General features: G+C 40.5%; 1 protein-coding gene across 4 annotated transcripts in view; it reads left to right on the top strand.

Moving 5' to 3' along the window:
* Positions 1-27,555, top strand: part of adck1 (aarF domain containing kinase 1) — a 164,916-nt gene that overhangs the window by 112,979 nt on the left and 24,382 nt on the right. For 3 of the 4 annotated variants that reach the window (XM_042501497.1, XM_042501500.1, XM_042501499.1), the window contains exons 7-9: positions 7,295-7,411; positions 9,773-9,922; positions 18,638-18,835. In XM_042501497.1, the coding sequence (XP_042357431.1) occupies positions 7,295-7,411; positions 9,773-9,922; positions 18,638-18,835 (465 nt within the window). The remainder of the gene's footprint in view (positions 1-7,294; positions 7,412-9,772; positions 9,923-18,637; positions 18,836-27,555) is intronic. The other variant, XM_042501498.1, reaches the window with a different exon arrangement.

Here is a 27,555-nt window from a genome sequence, read left to right as displayed (position 1 = left end):
GATGTTGAGTTTTTGGTGCTAAGATGTCATCCATATTATCTGCCCAGAGAATTTACCAGTGTTTTTATTGTTGCTGTATACATTCCCCCAGATGCACATTCAAAAATTGCACTGCAGGAATAAAATGATGCCATCAGCAGCAATACCACCAAGCAACTGGATGGAATCTTAATAGTAGCTGGTGACTATAATAAAACAGACCTCAGATCTGTCTTACCTAAACCAGCATGTCCAGAGGAAGAAATATCCTGGACCATGTTTATAATATTCCTGACAGCCAAAAAACCTTTCCCCTTCCCCCTAACGCCCCCTCACTTTGGCCTGTGAGATCATATTTCTCTGCTCCTTCCGTGGACATAATGTCAGCTGATAAAAAGGCTCAGGCCAACAGTTAAAACTGTTAAAGTGTGGACAGATGAACTCACAGCAGCTCTACAGGACTGTTTTGAGTGCACAGATTGGCAAATGTTTAAAGATGCTGCCACTCAATATAACAAGATCAATCTTGAAGAATATGCATCTTCTGTGACATCATGTATCAGCAAATGATAACGTGATCACAAAGATGGTGAGATCATTGCCCAACCAGAAAGCCTGGATGAATGGGGAGGTGAAGGCTCTTCTCATAGCAAAAAAGCTGCCTTTCAGTCAGGGGACAAGGAGGCATAGATCATCGCCAGAGCATCAAAGAGGCTAAGAGGAGACACAGCAGACAGCACTTAAGATGTGTGGCAGGCGATTCAAAATGTCACAGGTTACAAAAGCAGGAGCGCCCCCATCATATGTGAGGCCATGCTGCCGGACGAGCTCAACACATTCTATGCTCGCTTTGACCTCCTCAATAAGGACTCAGCTGTAAAGTCTACTCCAGAGGTCCAGAGGACCAGTCACTCCTGGTGAGAGTGAATATAAACAAGTCCACCAGCCCCGGCAACATTCCTGGATGTGTACTAAAAAGTTGTGCTGACCAGCTTGTTGATGTTACAACTGATATTTTTAACATCCCACTCTCACAAGAGACTGTTCCCTCCTGCCTCAAGACAGCCATCATCGTCCCTGTACCTAAAAAATCTGCTGTGTCTAGTCTTAATGACTACCACCCTTTGGCCCCCATCCTGATGAAGTGCTTTGAGAAACTGGTTCTTCAGCACATCAAAGGCAACATCCCTACCAGCCTGGACCCTCACCAGTATGCTTTCAGAACCAACAGATCTACAGAGGATTCCATATCTACTGCTCTTCACTCAGTCTTCACTCACCTGGAGAATAAGAACAGCTATATCAGGATGCTGTTTGTTGACTTCAGCTCAGCATTCAACACAATCTCTCCCATGAAGCTGATAGGAAAACTTAACACTCTGGGCTTCAATATAACACTCTGCAACTGGATTCTAGACGTCCTCATATGCAGACCCCAGAGAGTTGTAATTGGTAGTCACGCCTCCTTTACATTAGTGCTCAACACTGGAGGAGACACACAGTCCCGAGCCCTCACGTACTGTGGTTGGTTGGTGAGGTAGTCCAGTATCCAAGATGAGAGGTGGGGGTCCAGCCCTGTGTGCTCCAGCTTTAGTCTCTCAGAAGCACAGGCTGTATGGTGTTGAAAGCACTGGAGAAATCAAAGAACATGATTCTCACAGTGCTTTCAACATTCTCATGGTGAGAAAGAGCTTTATCTAGGAGGAAGACGACTTTGTCATCCACTCCGATGCCAGGTTGGTAGGCAAACTGGAGTGGGTCCATTGATGAGGTGACTTGGGGGCGAAGATGGACAAGGACCAGCTTCTTCAGGGTCTTCATCAGATGTGAGGTCAGTGTCCAGTGTAGTTGTTGAAGTCTTCCTGGTTTGCTGACCTTTTCCTCTGAACTGGCACCAAACAGGAAGTCTTCCACAGCAGCAGCGCTCTCCCTGGCCTTCCTTGTCCTGATCTTTCTGAGCTCACTTCTGACCTGGACCTTTACAGCATAGGACATCCCTCTGTCCTTAGACCCTCACATCGACTAAACCAAAAAACCCTATAATGGGAAACAAAAAAACAAAACCAAACTAGTAAGGGGCGTTAGTCGGGCCAAAGGGAATCATTAGATATTCAAAATGGCCACTGAGTGTATTCAAGGCAGTTTCCACGCCCTAATTCTAAAGTGTTAAGCGTTTCTTTGGTCTAACCTGGTTTAGGGATTTGGCTTAAACAAGGGGCAACCCTTTATGTGATTAGGCTTCACGCAAGGATCACAAATTGTTAAAGTATGGCTATCAGACATATTTAATCATTATTGATAATAATAATTAATTATGTGAAAGAATGTGACTTAATTTACATTAAATTCCCTTTGTGGGGCACCATTCCCGGAAAGGGAAAAATAATGGCTGATCAATAACATCAGTCTCAAAATACATTTAACTATCAATTTGGAACTCTGATTAATAATTAAATTAATAATTATAACCAGAATTACCACATAGATAGTAAATGGTAAAGGATTTTGGAGCTCTTGACATCGTAGTTGGCAATTTACTCACTTTTGTACAACATCAAACAGACAGCAAGTATGATTCCAAAATACATTTAGTCAAAAAGAAATAAAGCAAACAAAACACACAATATATCCTAACTACTAATATATACAAGTATATATAGGCCTTAGCTGACCATGTGGTTGTTCAGACAAAAGAACAAAGAAAAGGCGAGAACTTTAAGTTCCTTCTCTGTGTGGTTCCATTGAGAGCCAATTCCTGAGTGTATGTATGGATCTAATATGTATAAAAGATGTCTTGGTTAGTAAAAAGAATGTTTAGTTGCATGCTGGACCTTATGTCCGTGTAAAGCAAAATTCCGAAATAACCAATAACCTAATTACAAACAGATCAAAACAGTTACTCATCAATAGCATTACATCAATACACGTGATGTGACTTAAGACAAAGTAAACAGTTTTGCTCAGCCTTTGCTCATGTCCTAATGCTATGCCCAGATGCTACTAGCCAATCCAGGAGTGGGAGAAGAGTTCTTTGGGTTGCTAGTTGATGAAAAAGGGGGTCCCGGTTCAGTCCTCGTTGTACAGTTCCAAGGATCCAGGAGGAGGCTGGCCGGTCCTGGCATCCTTCCGGAGATAGCATTTCAGTGCTATTTTGGTTCTGTTCTCCTTGTGGCTCGAGAAGTTAGCTGCAGTTTTCTTACTTCTCGAAGGACTTCTCAGACATGGAAAGTAGAGCCAAGGCAAGGCTGCAGCTCTTGCTGTGAGCTTAGGTGTGGACGGTGGAAGGGCAGAGCAGGTCCTCCAGACCTGCAACCTTCCTCGGAGGAGGTTTGGGAGCGAGATCCAAATGATAGCAGGTGCTTCTCTTCTCAGCTTGGTGACATCCTAGGGGAGAATCTAACACTTAGGTGTCAAAACATGAGGCACTCTGGGAAGTTGAGTTCAAATAGTTAGGAAGAAGAAGACAATATCAGCCATTTTGAAGAAGGAACTCACAAGTCCAAATGAACAATCATATGTAGAGTTCACCCTGTAGAATTCAAATGCTGTGGAGATGAAGAGGACTGGATGATCCCAGCCTACAAGGAGGATGAAATATATGTGTCCGTGGCCTCATGTTCCTTAGCAGACAGGAAATACAGCAGACACTTCGGGGGAGAAGCTCCAGAGAGCAAGTCAACAGCACAGTCATAGTCTTTGTGAGGCATAAGAGCTGGTGTGTGCCTTATTAAATACCTTCTTAGGATAAAATAACACAGGGGAACCCAAGAGAGGTCTGGGTAATCTGAGCACATGGATGGGAAACGATCATTCTAACATTTCTACCCTTGCCCATTGTCTCCCCTTTTGACCAGATAACTTAACAGTTGTGCAAAGATAACCAAGGGCAGCCCAAAATATGAGGATAAATTGAAGAGCTTTTAACGGACAGGCAACTGGACTGAAAGCTGCTGCATCTCATTGGTGAGAGCACTCACTTGGTTTGAGAGCAAAGTCTGGAGTCCCTCATGATGGGTATGATCTCCTGGAGGCCGAGGCAAATGAGGCTCAGCTGTTCTTCATGCTGATTGAGAAGCAAGCCTTGAGAAGGGAGAGCGGCTTCCGTCAAGGTGGAGTCAGCTTTGTCTGTGCTGTGGCCAGTTCATACTATCAGGTTCACAGGGAAAAGACCCACATGCATGACTCAGAGGCAGATCAGGTGAGTGATTAAAAGGTTTTTAATCAGAAAAAAAACAGGTCCAGTACACAAGTGATCAGACGCACGGCAAACAAATCCAAAAAGGGCTAGGCAAAGGCAAATACAGTTGGTATCATCGTCATACCAATGGAAATTTATGGAGTGATTTCTAATAATGTTGCCTAGGGGAAGCACATATAAAGTGAAAAGGACTGGTCCAAGCAAAGAACCTTGCGATACCCCGAAACACTAAGTATGCACAGTGAATTGACCACCAATATGAACAAAATGCACTCAGCACCTAGATTTTTGTTGAATAAAAACCCTTGCCATCTGAAACTGTCCTCTTGCTGCCTTAATATTCTACCAACAGACTTCAAAAGTGTTTTAAAATATACGGCTTCAGATTCTACATATACATATACCACTCTAATCTCAGGTGTCTTCCCAGTCCCTGAAAACTGCAGTCATCAAGCCACTATTACAAAAGAGTACTCTAGGCACATCACGTATGAAACCTCCTGTTTTTCAGTCAAATCTTTGAATAAATGGTTTTAAAACAGTTGATTATATTTTTGTGGTCATAGTTTTAAGATTAAAGTCTAGACCTCCTAGTTTAATTCTTAAGAATGCAATATCTTTAGAAAACCTTGATGGTTTTTCTTTTCTTCTTCTTCTTTTTTTTAAAATCAAATTTGACATAAACATTCACTCCTGCTGAGCCAATTAGAATTTGGTTGCCAAAAGTCAATGTCATGCTGATATTGCATTAAACGGCACTACATGTAGATGCATCAGCCGGTAGCTCCTCAAATTCTTGCTACCTTTATGCTACATTTTTCTGTTTTTTCAACTCCACGGCCTATGATAGAGAAGCACTTATCATCAACATTGGGAAAAGTTGTGTGCAGTATGGACTGAATGCAACAGACCCTAAGAGGATCCACACCAGCAGCGTGCACCGAGCGGCTACTCAGACTGGAGGGGAGAAATGAAACCGAAAGTGAGGGAGGAGAGCTGGCATCGGGGCAGGCTGACCGGTCTTGGACCGAGAGCTGTTCCTCCACCAGGCCTTCTTCTGGCTAATGTGCGGTCGCATGAGAGTAGAGTGGATGAGATGCGATTGAGGCTCACTCAGCAACAAGAAATCAGAGATTGCTCTGCACACACCTTCGAAGAGAGATGGTTAACCCCTAATATCCCGGACCAGGCTATTGCACTGTATGGGCGGACCATGTTCGGACAGAACAGGATACAGGACTCTGATGCAAATTTAAAAAATGCACTGCAGGAATTGAATGATGCCATGACTCCAGTTTGGTGTTCAAAGGTCAAGGTCACTATGACCTTGTATCTGTATCATTTTTGTGAAAGCAATATACCAATGTGGCCTTAAGGTAGTTTCCTCAAAGTTGGTATAAATGTCCACTTGGACTCAAGAATGAACTGATTAGAATCTGGTGGTTGAATGTAAAAGGTCAAAGTCATGATGACCTCATAAAATGTTTTTGCCCATACCTCAAGAACATTGGGTGCCCACCTCCAAACTGTGCTGCTGATTGTAATGATATTCTGGTAACACTTTCTATGAAGCCCATGTCTATAATGTGTGTTATCACGCATCATTATAAATCATCATTAGTGCTTATATCAGTGATTATACAGCACAATAGATGAATTATATTGTGTTATAATGGAGTTATAATACATTATAGACATGAGCTTCATAGAAAGCTTTACCAATAGGCTGTGCTGCTGTGGGGGCATGTACGTTTTCACAGACATGGATGTAAACTGTATATATGCAACTTAACTGGTGTATGGAGGCATACAACTGCATGATGGTATATCTAGTTTTAAATAAAGTCCACCTGTGTGCAAAAGTGTTGCACATTCTTCACCTGTTCTGAAAGGTCGCAGAGTGTAGAGCACCACTAAATAAGGTTTACCACCAAGCATATAGCACCATGAAGAGCAAAGAGCTCTCCTAACAACCGAACATTCCACAGAGATGTGCTTTATAATAGAGTGGTCAGAATGAAGGCCATTGCTTAAAGTAAGAAATAATTACATTTTTGGAGTTATTATTAATTATGTGGGATACTACCCAAACATATGGAAGAATGTGTCCTTCTCAAATTATAGTAAAATTTAAATTTTTGGCCAGAATAATAAAGAAAATAAATAATAATAAAGATAACTTCACTCAGTGCTGTGGGTTTTTTGTGATCTTGTACATAGTGTTTTTTTTTTTTGCTTTTCACATTTTTTAACCGTTTTTTCACTTATGTAAATATTTGCACTGTTTTTACCTTGGTAGGCTGGCAAAATGAAATGCACCAAACATCAGTTTCCTACTGAAAAAACAGAAAAAAATGTTTATCTTTTACAGCGCCTTGCACTGGGACTAATTTGTGTCTACAGGTACATACATCTGAAAGTGAAAGGATCAATTCTGGGGCCTTTTCTGTTTAACATCTACATTCATCCACTTAGAACAAATCAATGACTGGATGTGCCAAAACTTTCTTCGGTTAAAAAGGACAAAACCAATGTATATTAATACAGAGCCAGAAGGAAGTCAGTGCTCAACTTAATTTTGCAATGTTAAAAACAAGTACCAAGCCAAAAATATCGATGTAGTCATGGACTCAAACCTGAATTTCAACAGCTACATTAAGACAAATACAAAGTCAGCCTACTATCGCCTTAAGAACATTGCATACCAAGAATAAAGGGACTAATGTCACAGTAGTGACACAGTGGTGTCTTCACAGGTCTCCCTAAAAGATCAATCAGGCAGCTGCAGTAGATTCAGAATGCAAATCCTGTAGTCTTTACGTTTTTCTTCCAGTCTGTCAGAGAATCAATTTCAAAATGCTACTGTTTGTTGAAGCACTAAATAGTTCATGTCCTATACATTTCTGACCTTCTGGTATGATATACAGTAAACGTCATTGGTCATCTAGGACAGGTGTGCTTTGTGTCTCCAGAGTGTCTTAATCAGTGTTAAGTTTTTATGTACCACATATCTGGAAGAAGGAGCTTTTGATGTTTTATGTAGACTTTTATGTACTTTCAATTGCCTTGTTGCTGAAATTTGCCATATAAATAAACTTGCCTTGCCCTGCCCTACAGATTCCTATGATCCATTGGGATCTGTCTACAAAGAGAATCCTGACCATGGACTTTGCTGAGGGGGGGCAGGTGAATGACAGGGATTACATGAAGAAACATGGCATCAGTGTCAATGAGGTACTGCCTATTGACCTGCCTCCTGTCTGTCAAAAGTCAACGTGTGTGTGTGTGTCTGTTTGCTATCACGTATTCAAACACACACACACACACACACACACACACACACACACACACACACACACTGGTGGTTGAAAACGGTCATGATAGACAAGATCCACATACATAGGTCTAGGTTTAGTTTATTTAAAAAGAGACAGAATTAGCCAGGCGTCTATTTTAGTCTGGAGGCCCATGGCCAAGGAATAAAGAGCAAAAGCAGAAGAACAAAGGCATACTGTTTAAAATACTTCTTTAAACACAGAGAAAAACAAAACAAAAAAATACTGAGATAAGACATGCAATTTAAACTGGAAAAGGATATACAAATGTTAAAAACACTATAAGGGGTAGTGACATATGTACGACATTGCAAAGCAAGCAATACATATAAATAACAGGATCGAAAAAGAGTTTAGTGCCCACTGTCTGAGTGACCACTGACTATTAAGCAGGGATGATAAGCATTATATAACAGCTTATAACATGGTTGGAGGGCATAATAAAATACGCACACACAAAAAGCAAAGCAAAGCAATAGGATAGATAGAGTTATTAGGTGGCAATGGTGCATGCTGGACCCTGTGTCTGTAATCACGAGATGGATGAGGGCCCAAATGCACCTTATTCTGGACTTGGACGTGACCAGAATCGAATAGTGCTTTGTTTTGCTGTTGTTTTGAACCCTGTTGGTAAGATTTAAAATATGACTGCATGCCCTGAAGGGATTGTACCTATTAATCAGACCTTTTTAAAATCTGTGACAAAACATAAAACATTTTCAACTTTATCTCAGTGATATTTCAAGCAGCAAAATCACAGTGCCTTTCTTTATTTTTTGTCAGCTGCATATGAAAATCAACATGCTAATGACGTTGCTAATGAAAATTGCAATGCAATGTCAAACCTGACAGGACAAGGCACGTCACAACAAAATCATGTGACTCTTCTGAGGAAGACTGCAGGAAGACAGCAGTCGAAACATGTCAATGTAAAAAAACAACAACAAAAAAAAAACAAAAAACTCCTTACTAGTCTGTCGATAAGAAAAGAATTAGCCTAAATAAGCATTTGTTTAAATTTAATGGTTAAAGAAATATGTTAATTTTCCCTTCTGAGTAGAGTTATTATGTTTTCCTTTTACTTATTGAAACTATAAATAAAAAAGAAACTTGTCTTGCATGAGATATAATCCAATGAGCATTTTTCCTTTGAAAAGACCTGTAAAAAAATGACCGATATTTTTTATAAAACATTAAATGCGTTAAAATTACATCTTCTTGTAGACCACATTTTACCTGCTAGTGCATACCACTTTGGAACATTATCTTCAGACCTTTCCTAATCTTGTCTCTCTTTTAACCTACAACTGAACAATTATCAGTATCATTAAACAAATTTGTGATTGTGACAGGCTGATGTTGCAACTGCATTTTACCTGGTTTAGAAGAGGGTGAAAAGAGGTCTTAGATGTTAAGACCAAACATCACTCTGTTTTCAAGGGGGACAGTAAACATCATTGGGTCATTATCAATATGAGTCAATACAGTATTGATCAGTAGCCCACATTATGTACTACGTAACATTGTCGGGGGATAAACAAACATGGTGCATCCCCCGGAAGGTAAAGCATCATTGTCGTTGACATGAATACAGTCTCTGCTGTCACAGCAGACAATGCAATGTAAGATAATAATAAGGGATAATAATATCTAATAATATTCTATATATCCTTGAATTTGGATAGATTTTATCAACCTCAAAATGTAGGATTAAGGTCAACCAGCACGCTATGTCCTGCTGGCACTAACAGAGACCCAATGTGAGAAAGTGAGATCAAAATATGAGAAGACAGAAGATCCTGGTAAAGTGTGCATAGCTACAAACATACCAAAAATCTTAAGTAACATTACATTTGCTCAGCTTTATACATTTTGTCTTACATCATGCAGAATCATATATAAACATGCCACCAAGAAGGAGGCAAAACAATACGTAACCCTAGGTCAAAACCGCTCATCCATATTAACCATGGGAGTCAGGTCTAACCATACCTCCATACACCCATAGCCTCCTCCCAGGAAGAACTAAAAAAGTCATGACAATGCTCAAATCATAGTCTTTCAGTTCAAATATATTTCTACCACTGCTTATTAATCATTACGAATGATAACAATAATAAACCCTTTATGTCACATTTACTAAAGGTGAGACCACAGCAAATAGATCAAACATCACCACCATAGCACATATAGTTGTAAGCTCTGTTGTCCTCTGAATTTCATTCAATTTCCTGTTTCTTTTCTGTTACGTCTTCAACAGATCTCAGAGAACCTGGGTAAAATGTACAGTGAAATGATCTTTGTCCATGGCTTTGTTCACTGTGACCCGCACCCAGGGAACGTGTTGGTCCGAAAGTGTGCCCAGAGCAAGAGGACTGAGATCGTCCTCCTTGATCATGGTCTTTATCAGGTGGGAAATCTCTAGACTGCCTGCACATAAAGAAAACATCATTTGTTCTAACATTCCAGTTATTTTTATGCTGCTGGCTTAAACCTTTAGTACATGGGTAGAGCATAAAATACACTGTCAAGATGCACATGAAAACATGGAACCCACACACACTTTCACAGGCAGACGCATACCTTTATTTGCTACAGCAGGATAAAAGCTTTTTGATAAACAACTCATTTGATGTTGTTCTTAGCAGAGTGCAGTATGCTGTGTTTGAATTGGTGCAGCACAGCCTTAATCATACAGGTGTACATGTGCACTCTCGTGGTGAACACACACACACACACACACACACACACACACACAGTATCTTTGATTGTTAACACACTTGCTCTTACAAACACCGTCAGGCTGCAAGGGACATTCAGAGGTCTAACATAAGTTTGTTTACTGCTTGTTCCTATATTTATGAAGAGAATTTAGTGAAAATATGGAACTCCTTCATTTTTGACACATGCAACACACACCAAGACTTCCCTCTGACCATAATGGCACCAATTATTCCTAATGATTTCTGATTTCAGCTGTCATTTTGGAATATAATATGAATCCACACCTAATGTGCACACACACACACACACACATACATACTGTGGTGGTTGAAAACGGTCATACAGGACAAGATGCATGTGGTTGTGTGATTTTTAACCAGAAGTTCAGTATGCCTGTTTTTGTGTACGAAGGGTTATTAAAGCTTACTTGACCTTGCTAGCAAGGCAGCCAATTTTGTTGATCGTCACTTATTTTGCCATGAACCAATGCCATGACCAGTGATGTTAGGGGAGAACTATGACGTTCTCATTGTCATCCCTTTGGGCTGCTGTGGCTCAGCAGGTAGAACAGACTCGTCTGCTATCTAAAGGCTGGCAGTTTGATCCCTGGCTCCTTCAGTTTGCATGTTGAAGTATCCTAAGGGAAAATACTAACCCCCCCAATTTCTCCTGATGGTTTTTCAACTGTTTTGTGAATGTGTATGAATATTGAAAAAACAACAATTAAGTAGCAGGTGGCACCTTGTATGGAAGCCTCAACCTCCAAGGTGAATGGGTGAATGTGACAAGTAGTGTGACTCAAAGGTCGAACGTCTAAAAAGGCACCATACAACTGCAGATCCCTTTACCATCAGAGAATGGGTGTGAGAAGATATGGGAGAAGTGACATGTCATCTGCAGTGACTTTGTTTTGCCAGCTATCACCTACTAATCCAGCAATGTTGAAGCTAGGTTGTTGTAGTGTTTATAACCATTAATTGAGGGAACAAAGGTATAGAATTTGGCAGGGATATTTGGGATGTGTATGTTATATATATTCATCCATCCATTTTCTTTCATTTATCCGGGGCTGGGTTGCAGGGGCAGCAAGCTAAGTAAAGCACTCCAGACATCCCTTTTCCCAGCGACACAATTTCAAGCTCCCCCTGGGGGACCCTGAGGTGTTCCCAGGCCAGACAAGATATGTAACCCCTACAGCATGTTCTGGGTCTGCCCCAAGCCTCCTACCAGTTAAATGTGCCCAGAATGGTAGGCACCCAGGAGGCATCCTTTTCAGATGCCTGGGCTACCTCAGCTGGCCCCTTTCGAAATGAAGGAGCAGCAGCTCTACTCCTAGCTCCCCCCGGATGTCTGAGCTCCTCACCCTATCTCTAAGACTGAACCCTGCCACCCTACAGAGGAAACTCATTGCATCCGCAATCTCATTCTTTCGGTCTCTACCCAGAGCTCATGAGAGGTGAAGGTGGGAACATTAATGGACTGGTAAATCGAGAGCTTTGCCTTCTGGCTCAGCTCCTTCTTGACCCCATGGTCTGGCAGAGTGCCCGTATCACTGCAGATGCCATACCAGACCACATGTCCCTGTCACGCTCCATTCTACCCTCACTTTTGAACAAGACCCCGGGATACTTGATCTCCTTTGCTTGGGGCAGCAACTCTCTCCCCACTCAGAGGAGACAATTTGCCGTTTTCTGGCAGAGAACCATGGCCTCAGATTTGGAGGTGCTGACTCTTATCCCGACCATTTCACACTCTGCTGCAAACCACCCCAGTGCCCACAGGTCTTTTTCAAGTCCACAAAACACATGTAAACCAAATGGGCAAACTCCCACAACCCCTCCAGCAGCCTCACAAGCGTCAAGAGCTGGTCCGCTGTTCCACGACTAGGGATAGAACCCGCATTGTTCCTCCTGAATCCAAGGTTCGACAATCGGTCGAATCGCCCTGAAGTAAACTTTCCCAATGAGAAAAGCAGTGTATTACCCCAATAATTGGAAAACACCCTACAGTCCCATTTTAGAAAATGGGAACCACCACCCTGGTCTGACACTTCACACGCACCATACCCGACCTCCACGCGACTCTGAAAAGGCGTATCCCAATGATGTCCAAAACCTTCAGCATCTCAGGGAAAATCTCATCCACAACTGGTGCCTTGACTAGCATTGAGCCAGGTCAAAGCAAACTGCAATTATTTGGATGCTTGTTTCTTTTTCAAGAAAAACAACTCCTCGTATACTTTAAAATTATTCATCGTGAATTAAAAAAACAAAAAACAAATACATGTGTGTATTTTGTAGTTTATGTTATAAGGATGACCAGTATTATCCAATTAATGTGGACATATCGAAACACAAGCATGAAGTGCATATACACTCACACACGGGGATGCACATGCACAATAATCACGAACAGGGTCACCTCACTGAGCTTTATACTTTATTGGGGTATTAGACAAAGATACCCACTTTCACGATTCCTGTTTGCCATTTTCATAGAACCACTTGCAGGAGCAATACCGCAGAACGATAATATCAAAGGAATTATAGACGGCAGTTCACAATATCAAATTACTATTTACGCTACAGGAAACATTCAATATCGTCAACAATTTTTCCACAATCTTTCACTACACTAAAAACTAGAAAAATCAACTACACCAAAGATTCCCCCCTTTCACTTTACACTGGCAAGATAGAATATTTAGGCATTAATATTTTTTCAAGGCTATCAGAGCTCTTCGACCTGAATAAAACTATGACAACAACAACAACAACCGACAAACAAAATAGAGGATCATTTCAAATCCCAACAAGCTTCCCTTAATCTCACCTGATGAATGGCTACAAAAAATTAAGAAGAAAAGAAATGAGAGACTTAACTAAAGATTAATTCTTTATTTACAGTGCATTCCACCACACCCACTGACAAATGATTAAAAACACTTAATTCATTAACAAGTTATTTTAAGTAGAAAAAAAAAAAACAACAAAAGGGTCTTATTTTCAACATTGAAAAAGAAGGAACATCACAAGGCATCCTAAAAGTATTTGTGAAATTAACTACAAAACCAATTCAAATGGACCCAAAGACACAATTTCAGCTACTCATGGGTAGCATTACAACACAATCACCATAAAATCCCCCATAACTACAGGCCTTTCCTTTTTCCCAAAATTAATCAGAACACTTAATTACTGTAAGAATAACACAAATTCCTCAACTCTGACAGTCTGGTGGAAAACAAACAAAATCACTAAATTATCATTAGTATCGTGTCGATAGACCCCAAATTGACCTGACCCAGACTTTCAACTGCAGAACGCCCCTGTTAACTCTGCATCATGGTAAAAAAAAAAAAAAAAAGGGAAATGCTCATCTTCATCAACTATTCCAAAACAACCAGTTTGTATAATTTAACGATTTAATCCAGAAGTATGGGTTTTGGAGAGACCAGTTCATCTATTACCAATGATTACAATCTGTCATGGTGTATGCCTGCCTGCCCTCTCCTCCTCCTCTGCTGCCAGTATTTTTCCACTCACCCTCCCTCTGCTCACTCCACCTGCAAACCACGCCCACCTCCTCAGCCTGCTCACCACACAGCTGCAACTGATCACCAATCAACCATGCATATAAGCCACTCCAGCACACTCACTCTCTGCCAGATTGTTCTTCAGCACTATGCGAGACTCTCCAGCGATATTCTGCCAGATCTTCCGACGCCGACTCTGCCTGTCCCCGACATTCCCTCCTCGCCTGACTCCTCGTGTACCTATCTGCCTTCCGTCCCTGACCACGTGCTCTGTTTCGGCGCTTCGGAATCCTGACTGCTCTCCTGGTTACGTCTCCTCTGCCTGGCTTCGACGATCCATTTGCTCTCTCCTCATCGGTGCTGCTGCCTTCTCGGACTGCCTTCACGGTTACGGAACTCCTGCCTGCCCTCGACTATCCCTGTGCTCAATCGACGACACTCAGTCACCACGTGTTGTCGGCTCGACGGGCTACGGGGTCTCCTGCTCTCCAGCTGCAGCAACTGCAAGGTTCGTGTCATCTCTTCGTGGGATTCCCAAAGACTGTGTTTGGGCTCCCAGCCCGAAGAACGAACTTTCCACACCATTGACTCTGAGCATTATTGACTTTGATTGTGTTGGGTTAAATAAAGTTTATTACCAACCGTCCCTGAGCATCCGAGTACTGCATCTGGGTCCAACACTCACCCGTTACAACAATCCATAATTAAATCTAAAATGAACATAACCAAACACACTCTGGGACTTTCAGAGCCAGGCAATGAGATCATGGAATTTTACAAACTCAAACTAACACACTATAGGACACAGCTCTCTCTTTGGTTATACAGGCACTGGATGGCCTATAGCAAAAACCCTAGTGCCCAGTATTGCAGCAGTACTCCTTAAGATCACAAGTCCACATAACACTTGCGATGTGGATTGGATAGGCAAACTCAATGACCCCTCCAGCAGCCCTGCAAGGGTGAAGGGCTTGGATGGAATCTGCATTGCTCCTCCTGAGTCTGAGCTTCGACAGTATCTCAGAGCTTCCTTTCCTGCACCCTGGCACAAACTTTTCCAGGGAGGCTGAGCAGTGTGATACCTCAATAACTGGAGCACACTTGGCTTTCGCCCCCCTTTTTTAAAAATGGGAGCCACCATCCTGGCCCAGCATTCCACAAGCACTGTAACCGACCACTGTAACTCATTCACGCCCGGCCCCTTGCTGCCAAAGAACTTTTTGATTATCTCAGCAACCTTTGGCAGGGATATGGATGAGGGTTTCCCCAAGTATTCAGACTCTAAATTCCTCCACTAAGGATTTTAAGCCTGTGTTCAGGAGTTTATCTGTGTTTTTTTCAACCGCTAAGCAATATCCCTCATCTGGGTTGGCAGTTTTCCTCAACTGCTGATCAAGCCAGACAAGCACTGCTTTCCCACCCCAAGGCATCTAATAGTTTGCTGAACCTCTTTCAGGTCAATCGAAAGGCCTTCTCCATAGCCTCCCCGAACTCCTCCAACATCCCGTTTTTCCTTTTGCTTTGGCAACCGCCACAACTGCTGAACTGATCACTATGGGGAATTTAAGTCACTTTTAAGGTCGAGAAAATAGCACTGTTGGTCAATGTGACTGTTACTCCAATGACAACTGAAATTTGATAAATGCATGTTTGGCGTTTTAACTGGAGATTGTGCTTACTCTTTGTATTGTGTGATAGTTGTATTTGTCTGTCTGTATTTATTGTTGTAACTTTGTTTTAAGCTGCCCTCTTGGCCAGGTCACTCATGGAAAAGAGTTTTTTGTTGGTGTTGTTTCATGTCACTTAAGCCAGTCTGCAATGCCAGGGACCAGCACACCCCGGTCACTGCTCCTGTCTGCTGCCTGGTACACAGTGCACCTTACGCCAATACTGTAACTGTAAATTGCAGCACAAATGAACCAGGTTTGTTGAATTAACAGTCTTTATTCAGCAGGTTAATGCAGGAACACAGCTATCAACACAAGATGCATCAGAGTAGAGCAGGCGGGTATGGCAGGATTCAAATCCGGGTCTGCCATGTTGCAGACAGGCAAGTTACCACAAGACCAACAGGGCAGGCAGGGAATGCGTGGGACTCGTGAGCAGGTAATTGTCCAAAAGATCTCAATAGGCTCAACGAGTGTGGTGGACGGGAAATAGCACAAACTCACTGCAGATCGAAGTTTTCCTGGAAAGTGGTTCAGATGAGGAGTGAGGGAGTGGATCCGGACCTTGAGATGGAGTTGGCGCGGCTGACGGCACCAGAGGAGAGGAGCTGGCGAGGTGACACAGTGGGTCTTTGGGCTGAGCAGGAACAGGCTGAGTCCCAACCAGCCACAGGAAGACGAGGAACAGAAAGCAGGCAGGCAAAACTCGTAGTTGGGGACAGAAGGCTGGTGGATTTGTCGAGGCTGAGACGTGAAGCAAAGGTCAGAGGCGAGTTGGGTCGATACCAGGTAAGTAGTCCAGGAACAAGTGCTGGAGAGTCAGGCATGAGAGCGAAGACAATCTGGCAAAGAGTGAGCGGAGTGAAGCTGCATATATACTGGCTTGGTGTGGCTGAACAGCAGAGCAGGAGAGGGGGAGAGCAGACTGTGACAAATACCTAATCCCTGTGTGTGGTGGGTTCTCAGGGTGGTGGCTTCATGTAGATTTTCTGGGCTGATCCCAAATGACTAATCCAGGCCCTGCCACCAGACACTCTTCAGCCAGCCCCTGAAACAAGTGGAATCTAAATTGTAAAACTGACAGAGTAAGAAGCTGAACTGCAACTGAACTGAGCTAAGACACTGAAAGAATATACACAAGCTAAACTGTACTAAAGGTGGAAGCTGAAATTGATTAAAACCCTCTGGGTTCTCAGGGACTGCAATAATTTTGGCACTCTGATGCTGGAAAATTTGAATAAATGTAAGCAGTATTTTCAGAGTCACATGAATATTTTGTATTCTGCTCAAGTTCATTGGGTCACTTATGGTGATCCTAAATGAGATGGCTGATAAACATTGTCACTGTCTTCTGAATCACATGAACTGCCTTCATTTGAAACACGTCTCTGAAACAAGCCTTGTGAATTATACCGCCATGTAATCTTTCGAAAAATGTTAATCTCAAAACAGGCGAGTTATTCTTTACCCTGCAGGACATTCTAATACTAATTATTGATGGCATTAATCACCATGCTTCCTGACAAGACTGAACTAGGAGATGAACCCAAATGCACGACACACGAGATCAAAAGTATAAAAAAATATACATTTTATTAAAGGCAAAGAAAATAGTCTTTCACAAGAAGGCAAAATCAAAATCACTCCGAAGAGGCAGCAAAAGTAACAAAAAATCCCTCTGATGAAGAAGCAAAAGTAACAACAAAAAAAATCACTCTGACGAGGTATGAATAAAACAAGAGTCCAACAAAGTATCAAACAAAACTAGGTACTTAACCTGATCAATATGAAGGAGCGAGCAACAAACAAAACATGACTTGAGCATGGAAATGGCACTGGTTTTCTGACTGACAAGACAAGACAAACTGGCACAGGACAAAGGGAGACGCTGACTATATATACACAAGGTAAGGGGAAACAGGTGGAGACAATAAGGGCGGGGCTGACAATCACACTGGCGGGAAAACACACAAAGGGAGGAAGTAAGTGACCTGAAACGAGAGGAGAGTTAGGGTTTCAAAATAAAACAGGAAATCACAAGACAACATAGACACAAGACAAAAAGCAAATCAACACAACTTCCTTGACATGACACTTCCTTAAAAATGAAACCAATCAAAACCAAAAGAGCGAGACCAAATGTCATGTGTATAGCTGGGGTTGGAGGGAGGGTGGGTACTCAGGGCTCCATCTCAGGTATGACTGTATGACTAATTTAAAAGAGCATTTCTATTGTATCTAAATCATGTTATTATACAAAATCCCATATATTTTGGCAATGAACACACAATTTTATGGTTTCTGTCAATACATTTTCATGCTTTTTCAAACTTTACAAAAACTTAAAGTAAAGATATTTATCTAAATACATGATGTATTCATCAAAATTCTGCCACGACCCCAGAAGTTTTTAACTGAAAGGCTGAAAATACTTTGCACTTTAAGAAGCATACATTTTCATAAATAGTGTGTGTGTGTGTGTGTGTGTGTGTTTGTATGTGTGAAGGAGGTCCCAAAAAGAGCTTAAGAGCGATGTACTAATCAACAACAGGCAGAAAGCGATGGCCACTCAGTCAGAATCTGCTGAGTGTCTGAATCCAGGGCATGAAAGTGCTAAGGCTTTGCCAGTGGACTTAAAGATGGCACATAGACGTACCACTTGAAAAACCCATGAAAAGTAAAAAATGCTTAAGTTGTATTGTTGAGATCTCTTCTCTTTGAGCATCCCAAGATGTTGCTGATGATGTAGAAATGTCCTTTATGTGTATAGATAATTATAGTATTATTTTAGAAGTCTCCGCATTTCTGTTTTTGCTCAGACCTTGATGAGGTGATTTAACACTACAAGAAAGGGACAGGGAAATGTTTCGATTCACCAGTTGTTCTGAATTCATAGTTCATAGTAAGTATCAAAACGGCTATCAATAATAATTATTAATAATTATCGATTATTTCTAATTATTTTTAAATAATATGATGTTATGTACATTAAATCAATTTGTTGGGCACCATTCCTTGAAAAGGGAAAAACGAGCCAATTAAAGCCAATTAATAAAATATCATAAATGTCTCATAAATATACCAAATTATCAATTGGGAAGTCTGATTAATAAGTAAATTAATAACTGAAATTAACCTTAATTAGCATATGAAAGTATATGAAATCCTAATAAAAGACATCTCATCCTCTCCCCTCCAGGTTCTACATTCAGACTTTAGGTTGGACTACTGTCGGCTGTGGCAGGCTCTGATTAAAGGTGACATGTCTGGGGTAGAGCGTTACAGCCTCAGACTGGGTGCTGGAGATCTTTACCCGTTGTTTGCCTGCGTGCTCACCGCTCGCTCCTGGACTGCCATCAACTCTGGCATCAGCTCTGTACCTGTCACACACTCTGAGGTATGAGTTCATTCACATTTACCCAGCATTTAAATTACAAGCTTTGTTTAGATTATAAAGTGCTTCACAGAGGTTCAAAAAGAGAGTCAGGCACTATATTAAACACCAATATCTAAATCAAAACAACATTTTAACAGCAAAACATTAGACACATAAACAAGGTTGAAAGGCCGTCCAAACCAAGCACTTTAACTGTAGCCATAACTGTAATGATAATGATATGAGCATTTCACACTCATTAAGGATAATGTTCTGTGAACAGCAGCACAGACCACGCGCTATACACTCCACAAAAATAGATATTGATGAGCTGCTACTACCATATGCTGCAAGGAGACTGAAGAGAAACAAACAGAAAACTAGAAGGATATGAGTTCATGATATTCTCCAAAGACAACAGGAACTGGGACAATCAAACCCTCTATTACGAAAGCCGTCATCTTTTGAAGATGAGTTTCATTCATCCTTTGGTATGAGTCAACTTCAGTTTGCTGACATTGTGGCGATGGTGAAAGAGGACATCAGTAAAAAAAAAACAAAACAACAACTTCAGAGACCCCCATCAGTGCCAGAGACCATTTGGTGTCATGTTTCAAGGAAAAATTACTTTTCTCTCATCTGCAGCCAGATAATAGGTCATATAGTATTTAATAGCCGTGACTGAGTAATTCATTAAACAATTTAATGAATTTCTCTTTAACATTAAAAAATGTTAAAGAGAGATAAGCTGCAGTTAAGAAGCCGATGTTGTAAGCACTCTTGAAACTTTATTTTGTAGAAAAATGTCCTTAAAATGTACTGAAGACATCCAATATCTTTAAAAACACTTAAAATTCAGAGGATTTGGATCATCATATCAAGCACATGTTTTTTAATCAACACTTGGTATTTTTTTGAGTATACATCATTATCTACTGGCCAGATATAGTCAGGGAGACTAATCAGTTACTGAAGACTAAATTCAAAGGAATAGAAACAAAACTGTAAAATAGTCCATAGTGTCATACATCTTTTTCATCATAAAAGCAGTTTAGATATTAGGATCTATGTTGGATGTGACCTCTAAATAACACAGATTTTGACTGACTGTTACAATTTCATTGTTCATGAAATTGCTGTAGGAGTGATCCAAACGAAATACTTCAACACTTTTTTTGTCTTTTTAGTTGTAGTTTGTACTCCACCGCCATCTTTTTAAAGTTATAGCTATAGCTATAATATCATTCTTGGTGTGGACGGCCCCTAAGATGAACAAAAAAAAACCTAGATATATGAATTTTCATCCCATGTATAAAGTCTTGAATGGTTTAAAAAAATACTAACAAGGTATTCTTGTCAAAACTGGATGTGCTGTGAAAAGTAGCAATCAGCACAATCAATGTAGTTACAATATGTGCACAATTTGGAAGAATATAGACTCAAAGAGTGGAGACTAATGTGTGCATTTCCTACAGAAAATGCCAGTTTAAAGCTAGAAACTGTTAGCTGCTGCTTCTTTCAGCTCCAGCAGCTGGCAGCTGCTACCAGCTGCTGCCAGCTGCAGTCTGTTGCTGCTAGAGCAACTTTTTAAAGATTTAAGCACCATCTACAGGTGAAATTGTATCAAATACAGACATGTTCAGCATCCTCATTTGTACAATTTTGCTAAATTTGGTGACCATGCCTCCACCAGACTCAGTATCTTTGGATACATAAATGACACATAAATGACAAGATTTAAACCACTGGGCAACAAAAGATGACTGCTTTTTAAAATGCGTAACATATTATATAACATATAATTGGAACTGCTGACCTTGTAATTCCCAAAAGTCATGTTGAGATGTGCCATGTGCTTAACTTATTGTTCTGCCAAGCATCTTGGTCAGTAGAAGTAAAATCATTAACACATTGCTGCTGGTGTAATCAATAATCCAATCAACTTTGTGAGCCGTGAGATAAATATTGTTATACAGATAAATAGCATGTGCTTTATCTACTATACTATGTAGCGGAGTGATTGTCTGCAGCAATGGCGGTTCTGGTGAGGGACTAACAGAGGCCAGTGCCCATGTAACACTGAACATGGATCCCCCTGTGGCCCTCCCACTCTGAACAAAAATTATGCAATGATAAAAATTGCGATATCACACCGATGCGAAAGGCAGAACACATACGTGTGGCATTTGTTTCCAGATGGATCCCCTAGAGTGCTGCACTGCCACATGGCTCTATTATAAATTTGGATACAGCCGTGAGGACATGGCCTCCTTCATTCGTATAAGAGCTGCTCAGTGGTGCATTAAAACAGAGAAAGTTTCTTTTTCAGGTTTAGAAAAAAAGCTGAATGCTGCCGAGCGCAGACGAGCGCGGCCGAGCAGTTAACTCCTGCTGGCGGAACGACTGACTTCCAGATTAGCGCCTCGGTTAGTTTGAATGGCTAGTTTGAATGGCTAAAAAATGTAATCTTGTGGCTTTTATAGACTTTTTAAATGTTATCAAACTGGATGGTTTACATCTAGACAGGGATAAAAGATAAAAGATAAAGGGGGTTTTGATCCTCACAAAATGTATTTACTGATTTACAGATGTCTCTTTCTCCATGTTAGCATGTTAGGGGAAAAGTCTTTCTGGGCCAGTGTGCATCATGTGACTCAAATGGTGTAATTCCACTTTTGGCCACTATGTAAATTTTGCATCACATGACTTGAAAAAAAGGCTGCTACACTGACCACTTGACAAGAGGTAGAGGCAGGAATAAAGAATCGATTGGTTTGCCACAAATCATCCGCCCGGGCAACGAACGGTGCGAGGACCCTCTTGAAACTGAAGGAATTATTATTATTATTATTTATTTATTTATTTTTTTTTTTCTGTCAAATGAATTGCCTTTTTGAGGGCTTTAACATATTCAAAAAGTCATGAATCTTTGCAGACTTATCAGGTCTGGTGAAAAATGTGATATTTTAATGGTCTTGTGCATGGGTGGGAGGAAATGTATCAGGTGCGCCCCCTACTGATTTTCAAAGCAACCCCGCAGCATGTTTTACCGAGAGCTGTGAAACTTTGGAGGCCTGTGCAACACCCCAATACCCACAAAAAAAGTCTCTTGAGGCCATATCGTAAATCCAACAGGAAGTCGGCCATTTTGATTTGAAGTTGTAATTTTGGTGTATTTTTGGCCATTTTCAGGGGTCGTAAACTTGAGAACTTGTCCTAGAGCTTTCATCAGATTGATGTCAAATGTTATGGCTACCTTCATAAGACCTTTGACAGCAAAAGTTATTCAAATCATGAGTTTTCATCACACCGTGTGATCTGTATGAGGCATCTAATTTCCATGTTCTGCCATGAACCAGTAAGTAAACAGGAAGTGGTATGTAACGCTGCTGTAAATGGTCCAATATGACCCAAACTTCATGTTTGATAGGAGTCCAGCCCTGAACACATCTATATGACAATTTTAAGCGACAATGAGAGCGCCACCTATTGGCACAAGAAAGGCAGAGTTTTACAGGAAGATGTCCAGCTCCGAGCAGGTTGACTCAATGGATCTCAAAATGGTCTCAACAAATCTTTAAGACATTGATGATGCTTGAAAATGAATATTGAGAGTTTTCATTGAAAGGCATTACAGAAGTTGGGTGGACAATTTCAATGTTTCGACATGACATCAGAAACTGTTGTAACTTGGCTCCAGATGGTCAGATCTTTACAATATTTCACAGATTTGATTCGAGTCCAGGCCTAAAGACATCTGAAGTGCAATTTTGAATCTTACTCATAGCACCACCTATTGGTAACAGGAAGTTACTTTTTTTAGTCTTTGATTTTCCCCCTCTTGTAGGTTAACTTAACTGACCTCATATCTAATTAGAATACTGTAAATTCCTTCATGATGCACAGAAATTACACTTTTGAGTTTTCATCAAACGCTGTTGCCAAAGTTACGCATTATTCGCCATAAAAATGGAAGCACTTTTTGAGAGGCAAGGCATGCACCAAAACTCACCAAACTTAGCACACACATCAGAAGTCCTAAAATGTGATATTTGATATGATTTTTTTTGCACTGATGTGCCAACAGCCGTCGCTACCTGTTATTTGTCATACTTATTGGTGTGGATGCTTCAGCAGCCAATCTATTGTTCTTCTTTTCTTTATTAGTGTGGATACTTATCCAAATCTTTATTCTTATTTCACCTTCTGTACGTTTTTTGTCCGCTAACTAGTTCTGCATACTTTGTGCCATTTAAACCATTCAACTATCAGAATGGTTAGCTCGTTCAGGACAGTATTGCTATGACTTTTCTCATTTCATTTCTTTTCTTTTAAAAACTTTTTCCCCATATAAATGAATGGGTAAATTTTTCAAATTCTCTTCAACCCTCTCCACTTTCAAAGTCTACTGCTTCCGCATACTTTCAGCTAGAGACTCCATTTAACCGTTTAATGGGTCACAAGGCCTTCAGCTCTTCTGGTATGATTCAGCTCTTTTGTATCTTTTACAGTTTTGAGTTTGGCTGATTTAAGTTTAATGCTCTTTTCAGATGATTATGCGTTTATAATGGAATTAAATGGAGACAGAATGTTGGAGGTCAGAGCACATGACATCACTAATGAGCTCCCACACTCTAGATATCTCTGTCTCTGCTCTTTCACAAAAATTTCTCAAACAAAGTCTTCTGCTGCCCACAGTTTAAGTCTTCATACACAATTTGTACATCCGAACATAGGAAAACCTACTTGAAAAGGTAGGTTTGAAAGCTGACAACCCAACACAGCTGGCTCAGTGCACCTCAAAAGGAAGGGTGCATAAGCATCCACACTAATAAAGAAAAGAAGAACAATAGTGTGGCTGCTGAAGCATCCACACTAATAAGTATAAGGAAAATAAGTATAACGAATAACAGATAACGACGGCTGACTTTGCTGCACCACAATTGGCCCTGCAGTGGGACGGTCTGGGGGTACTAGTATACGCGTTTAGTGTGTACTAATGCATGTGCCTGCACTGTGGGGTGTTGCGCCAAATAGTTATAGGTTCCTGCAGGCACCCTAATGAGCTAGGCTCTGCTACATGGTTAGTCCAAGTGGTGATGTTTTGTGTGTAAAAAAGATACAGTCATTTTCAAAATTAAATAATACATATTTATTATTCACTATTTTATATTGCCATATGAAAAGGGGAAATAAAACCAAGCTCATCAAGAGCATTTAATGACTCAATTCTATACGAATTCATGATTAAATTTCATAATGGGTCTATCCATGTCCTCTGTTACTTCTTGAGTTATTTTTATCCATTCTCTGCATATCCCACACACGTGTGGCCTATCAGGCGGTCTATCGCAAATTTCAGTTGGATTTTTTTTTTTATCAATCAATTTCTTAAATTAGCCTATGATAATGTTCTGCCCCATCATCCAATTGTTTAGAAAAAATTGGCCCAAGGCCAAACTTACCTGCTGAATCCTGCAATAGGGTATAAAGTCCTTCAGACTTGAGTTGTAAAAATACCAATGGATACAGTTGTAATATGTAATAGGAAGGTAGAAGTAGTGCAACGTAGCACTGGTAGCATCAGTAGTAGTAGTAGTATTAGAGGAAGCAGCAGGATCATTCATTATAGAGGTAGCTATAGTTAGTCAAACAGGTGAAGGTTGGACTTCATTCCCATAGACTGCCCACCAAAATGTGCATCCTGCCCTACCAATGCCAAACACAGGCATCTTTAGCCCTGAATAATTTTCACTTCGAGCCGATATTGTCACCTAAGAAAATGGCAGTGTTGTAATTTTGCATTGTCAGTGAACACAACAGGGTCAAGATCTGACCAATCAGAGAGGGTTTACAGATTTTTTTTTTTAACTTTTCAAATTGATTGAAACAAATCAATTTGTACAAACATAGGTGGCCTTGTACAGTGACAAATCTTCATATCAAGATGTCAGACAAGCAAGAAACAAAGTACACATACAGTTAGCAGGGAGGGATCTAAATTGAAAAGAAATTAAATAAAATAACCCAAAATAGATCAAATTAAATAAGGAACAATATTTTGTGTTGATTGCCTAGTCATGTGATGCATTTTTAAAAAACAAACCAGAAATTACATCATGTTTCTTAGGTTCAGAGAAATGTTCAAACTTTGTAAACATTCAGTAATGTAAGTCTTCCCAAAAGGTTTTGCTAAATTTTACAGTCATAAAACAAATGTTCTGCCGTTTCAATGTGTTCATTACAAAATGAACAGTTGTCATGATCCAGACTAAAACAACGTCTCAGAATTTCTTCAGAAGGATATGTATCATGAATAATTTTAAAGTGGATTTCCTTAGCTTCCCTTTTATCTTTTTTTTCCTTTTTCTTTATTGTTTTATGTAGCATTTTAACAAATAGAATAGAATGTGCTTTGAATGTGCATAGAGAGAGCCAGCTGACCAATCAGAGCAGACTGGGCTTCTCTGGAAGCAGGGCATAAACTCAGACAGACAGTTTCAGACAGACGTGCTGCAGCAGAGAGCAGTATGAAAACCATGATGTGTTTTTTGAATATTAAAGCATGATGACCTATTATAGTTGAGCCCCAAAATACAAATATGATCCCGGAAATGAGCATAATAGGGCCCCTATATTATCTGTCATATATTATCTGTCAAGAACAATTATATTTATAATCTATTATTTAAGTCCCATATTTTAATATTGAGGTGATTTTATAACGCAACAATGTGTGAAGAAACAAGATGTGTCCAAATGTTTTCATAACCCTGTGAATGAATTTCTCTTAACTCCAAGTATGTGCACGTTTGTGTGACAGCAGCATTGTTAGAGCTGTCACACCAGATAAATAGAAAGCTGCAGCCCCAGAGAGAGACAGACAGCTAGTCCTGACACAGATAAACTGTCTCTGCTCCCTGTCTCTGCATCATGCCAACAGGAAGTGATGTGTACAAACAACACTAATGCAGCAAACAAACAGCATCTAGATGGTCAGAAAGTCCAGTGTGAGTCCTGAAGCTGCAGAGAGCATCCAGTGAATTAACTGTCAATCACTGCTGTTACAACATCCATTTGGAAGACAAAAAAGCCTATTGTATGCCTTGAAAGAATAATAATGGACCACCTGTGTTTAAGACCATAGGAAAACATTTATCGGCTCAGCATTTATGGAGATGAGTTGCCGTTGGATGGGAGTCAGTTAGAGCCAGGATTTGTTGAAGCTACCATGTATCAGCTTTCAACAGTAGTGGACAGTATGTCTCACTGGCTTCATTCTCCAGCAAATGTAGTGCTCCTTACCCTTAATGTGGGTCTTACTGTAAAATGCTCCATATGAATGTGATAGTACCTCCTGTATATGTGTGAGCATTACCCTTAAACACAACTAGCAAATGCAGAACAGCTACCATGGTTACTTTCCACCTTTTTTATGTAACTGAAAAACAAACAAGCTAAAAACAAATGTTACCAGAGTAAAGACCTAAACCCACAACATAATACCCCAACCCCCCTCCTCAAATTAAAGGGGGCTGCGTGTTCTGAAAAGCTCTGCTATGTCCTGCTTGGGGAATAATAATTAGCAGCAATTATAGGAGGTTGGTTAGCAGATTCACAGCTGTCAGCAGGGCACATAGAAGGCAACAGTGCTCTCATTTGCATGTGAAAGCTTCAATAAGGACATATTGTATTGTGAGTGGTGCAATAATAGGCCATTGCAAAAGGCAAAGACAATGCAATGTATAAAAGAGTTGGCAGGATGATTGCATATAGAGGACATTAGAAAAAAGAATTTCAGGATATAGTATAAGAACAGCCATCACTGGTGCCATTTTTACTCTGCAGATAAGGCAAATGCATCTGTAGTCAGGGCAGTAAATGAATGTGCTTAACAAATTCACATTCTTCTCTCACAAATGTGTGAGGTAATGTCAGTAAAGTGAATGTTTCTTTTGGTTATGGGGTGAGAGTGAAGGAGAATGTTCTGCTCGATAATTAATGGGGCAGGTCTCTCAGAAAAGAACATTAAATTAAAAGACCTTGCCACAGAAAAGCTATTGGTCACGCGTCGGTCAATGTTGGGGCTCTGTTGCTGTTAGTTCTTTGATATTAGTGTGCTATGTCTGTCTTGCAGTCTCATGTGGGCTCAGATTCCTAGGGGCAGAACCTTATTGATTTTGTGCCAGTTTATTAGGGTTAAGACCTGCTCCTCTGCTCAAAGTGTTGTGTGATGAAATGAGCTGGAAACTTGAAACTTTGCCCAATAACTAGAAAAGATTTGCAAATGCTTCTCAAGAAATATGACTTAGATTGGCCATATAGTGGCACTGTAATTAATGCCCCAAATTGCGAATTTTGAGGGGCCATCCCCCTAACACAGTGGATGTGATTGACTTTTAATTTTGGACACATATCCAGCTCAACGTGATCTACAAAAAAACCTCTGGACCATAAAAGTTCATTATAATGGAGTTTTTGCTAATTTGCATAATGGGAAAAACAGTAAAATGAAAAGACCTCTCTTAATTTTCACTTCATCAGCACCAAATTTATTACACGGCCTTGTGGGACTGAGAGACACATAAATTGCATAGACTAATATTTGTTAAGAAGACAGTGTTACCTTTATCATGGCTTAATGTAAACTGATCATAATGTACATTTCCACAGCACTCACTTCTTCCATGTCTTATGGGATGGGCTGGTGGTGATAAATTCCTAGGTTTATGACTAGCAAG

The sequence above is a fragment of the Plectropomus leopardus genome, chromosome 14 (genome assembly GCF_008729295.1).
Source record: "Plectropomus leopardus isolate mb chromosome 14, YSFRI_Pleo_2.0, whole genome shotgun sequence".
Classification (NCBI taxonomy): Eukaryota; Metazoa; Chordata; class Actinopteri; order Perciformes; family Serranidae; genus Plectropomus; species Plectropomus leopardus.
The sequence above is the reverse complement of the archived record's forward strand: the minus strand, read 5'-3'. Positions and strand labels throughout refer to the sequence as shown.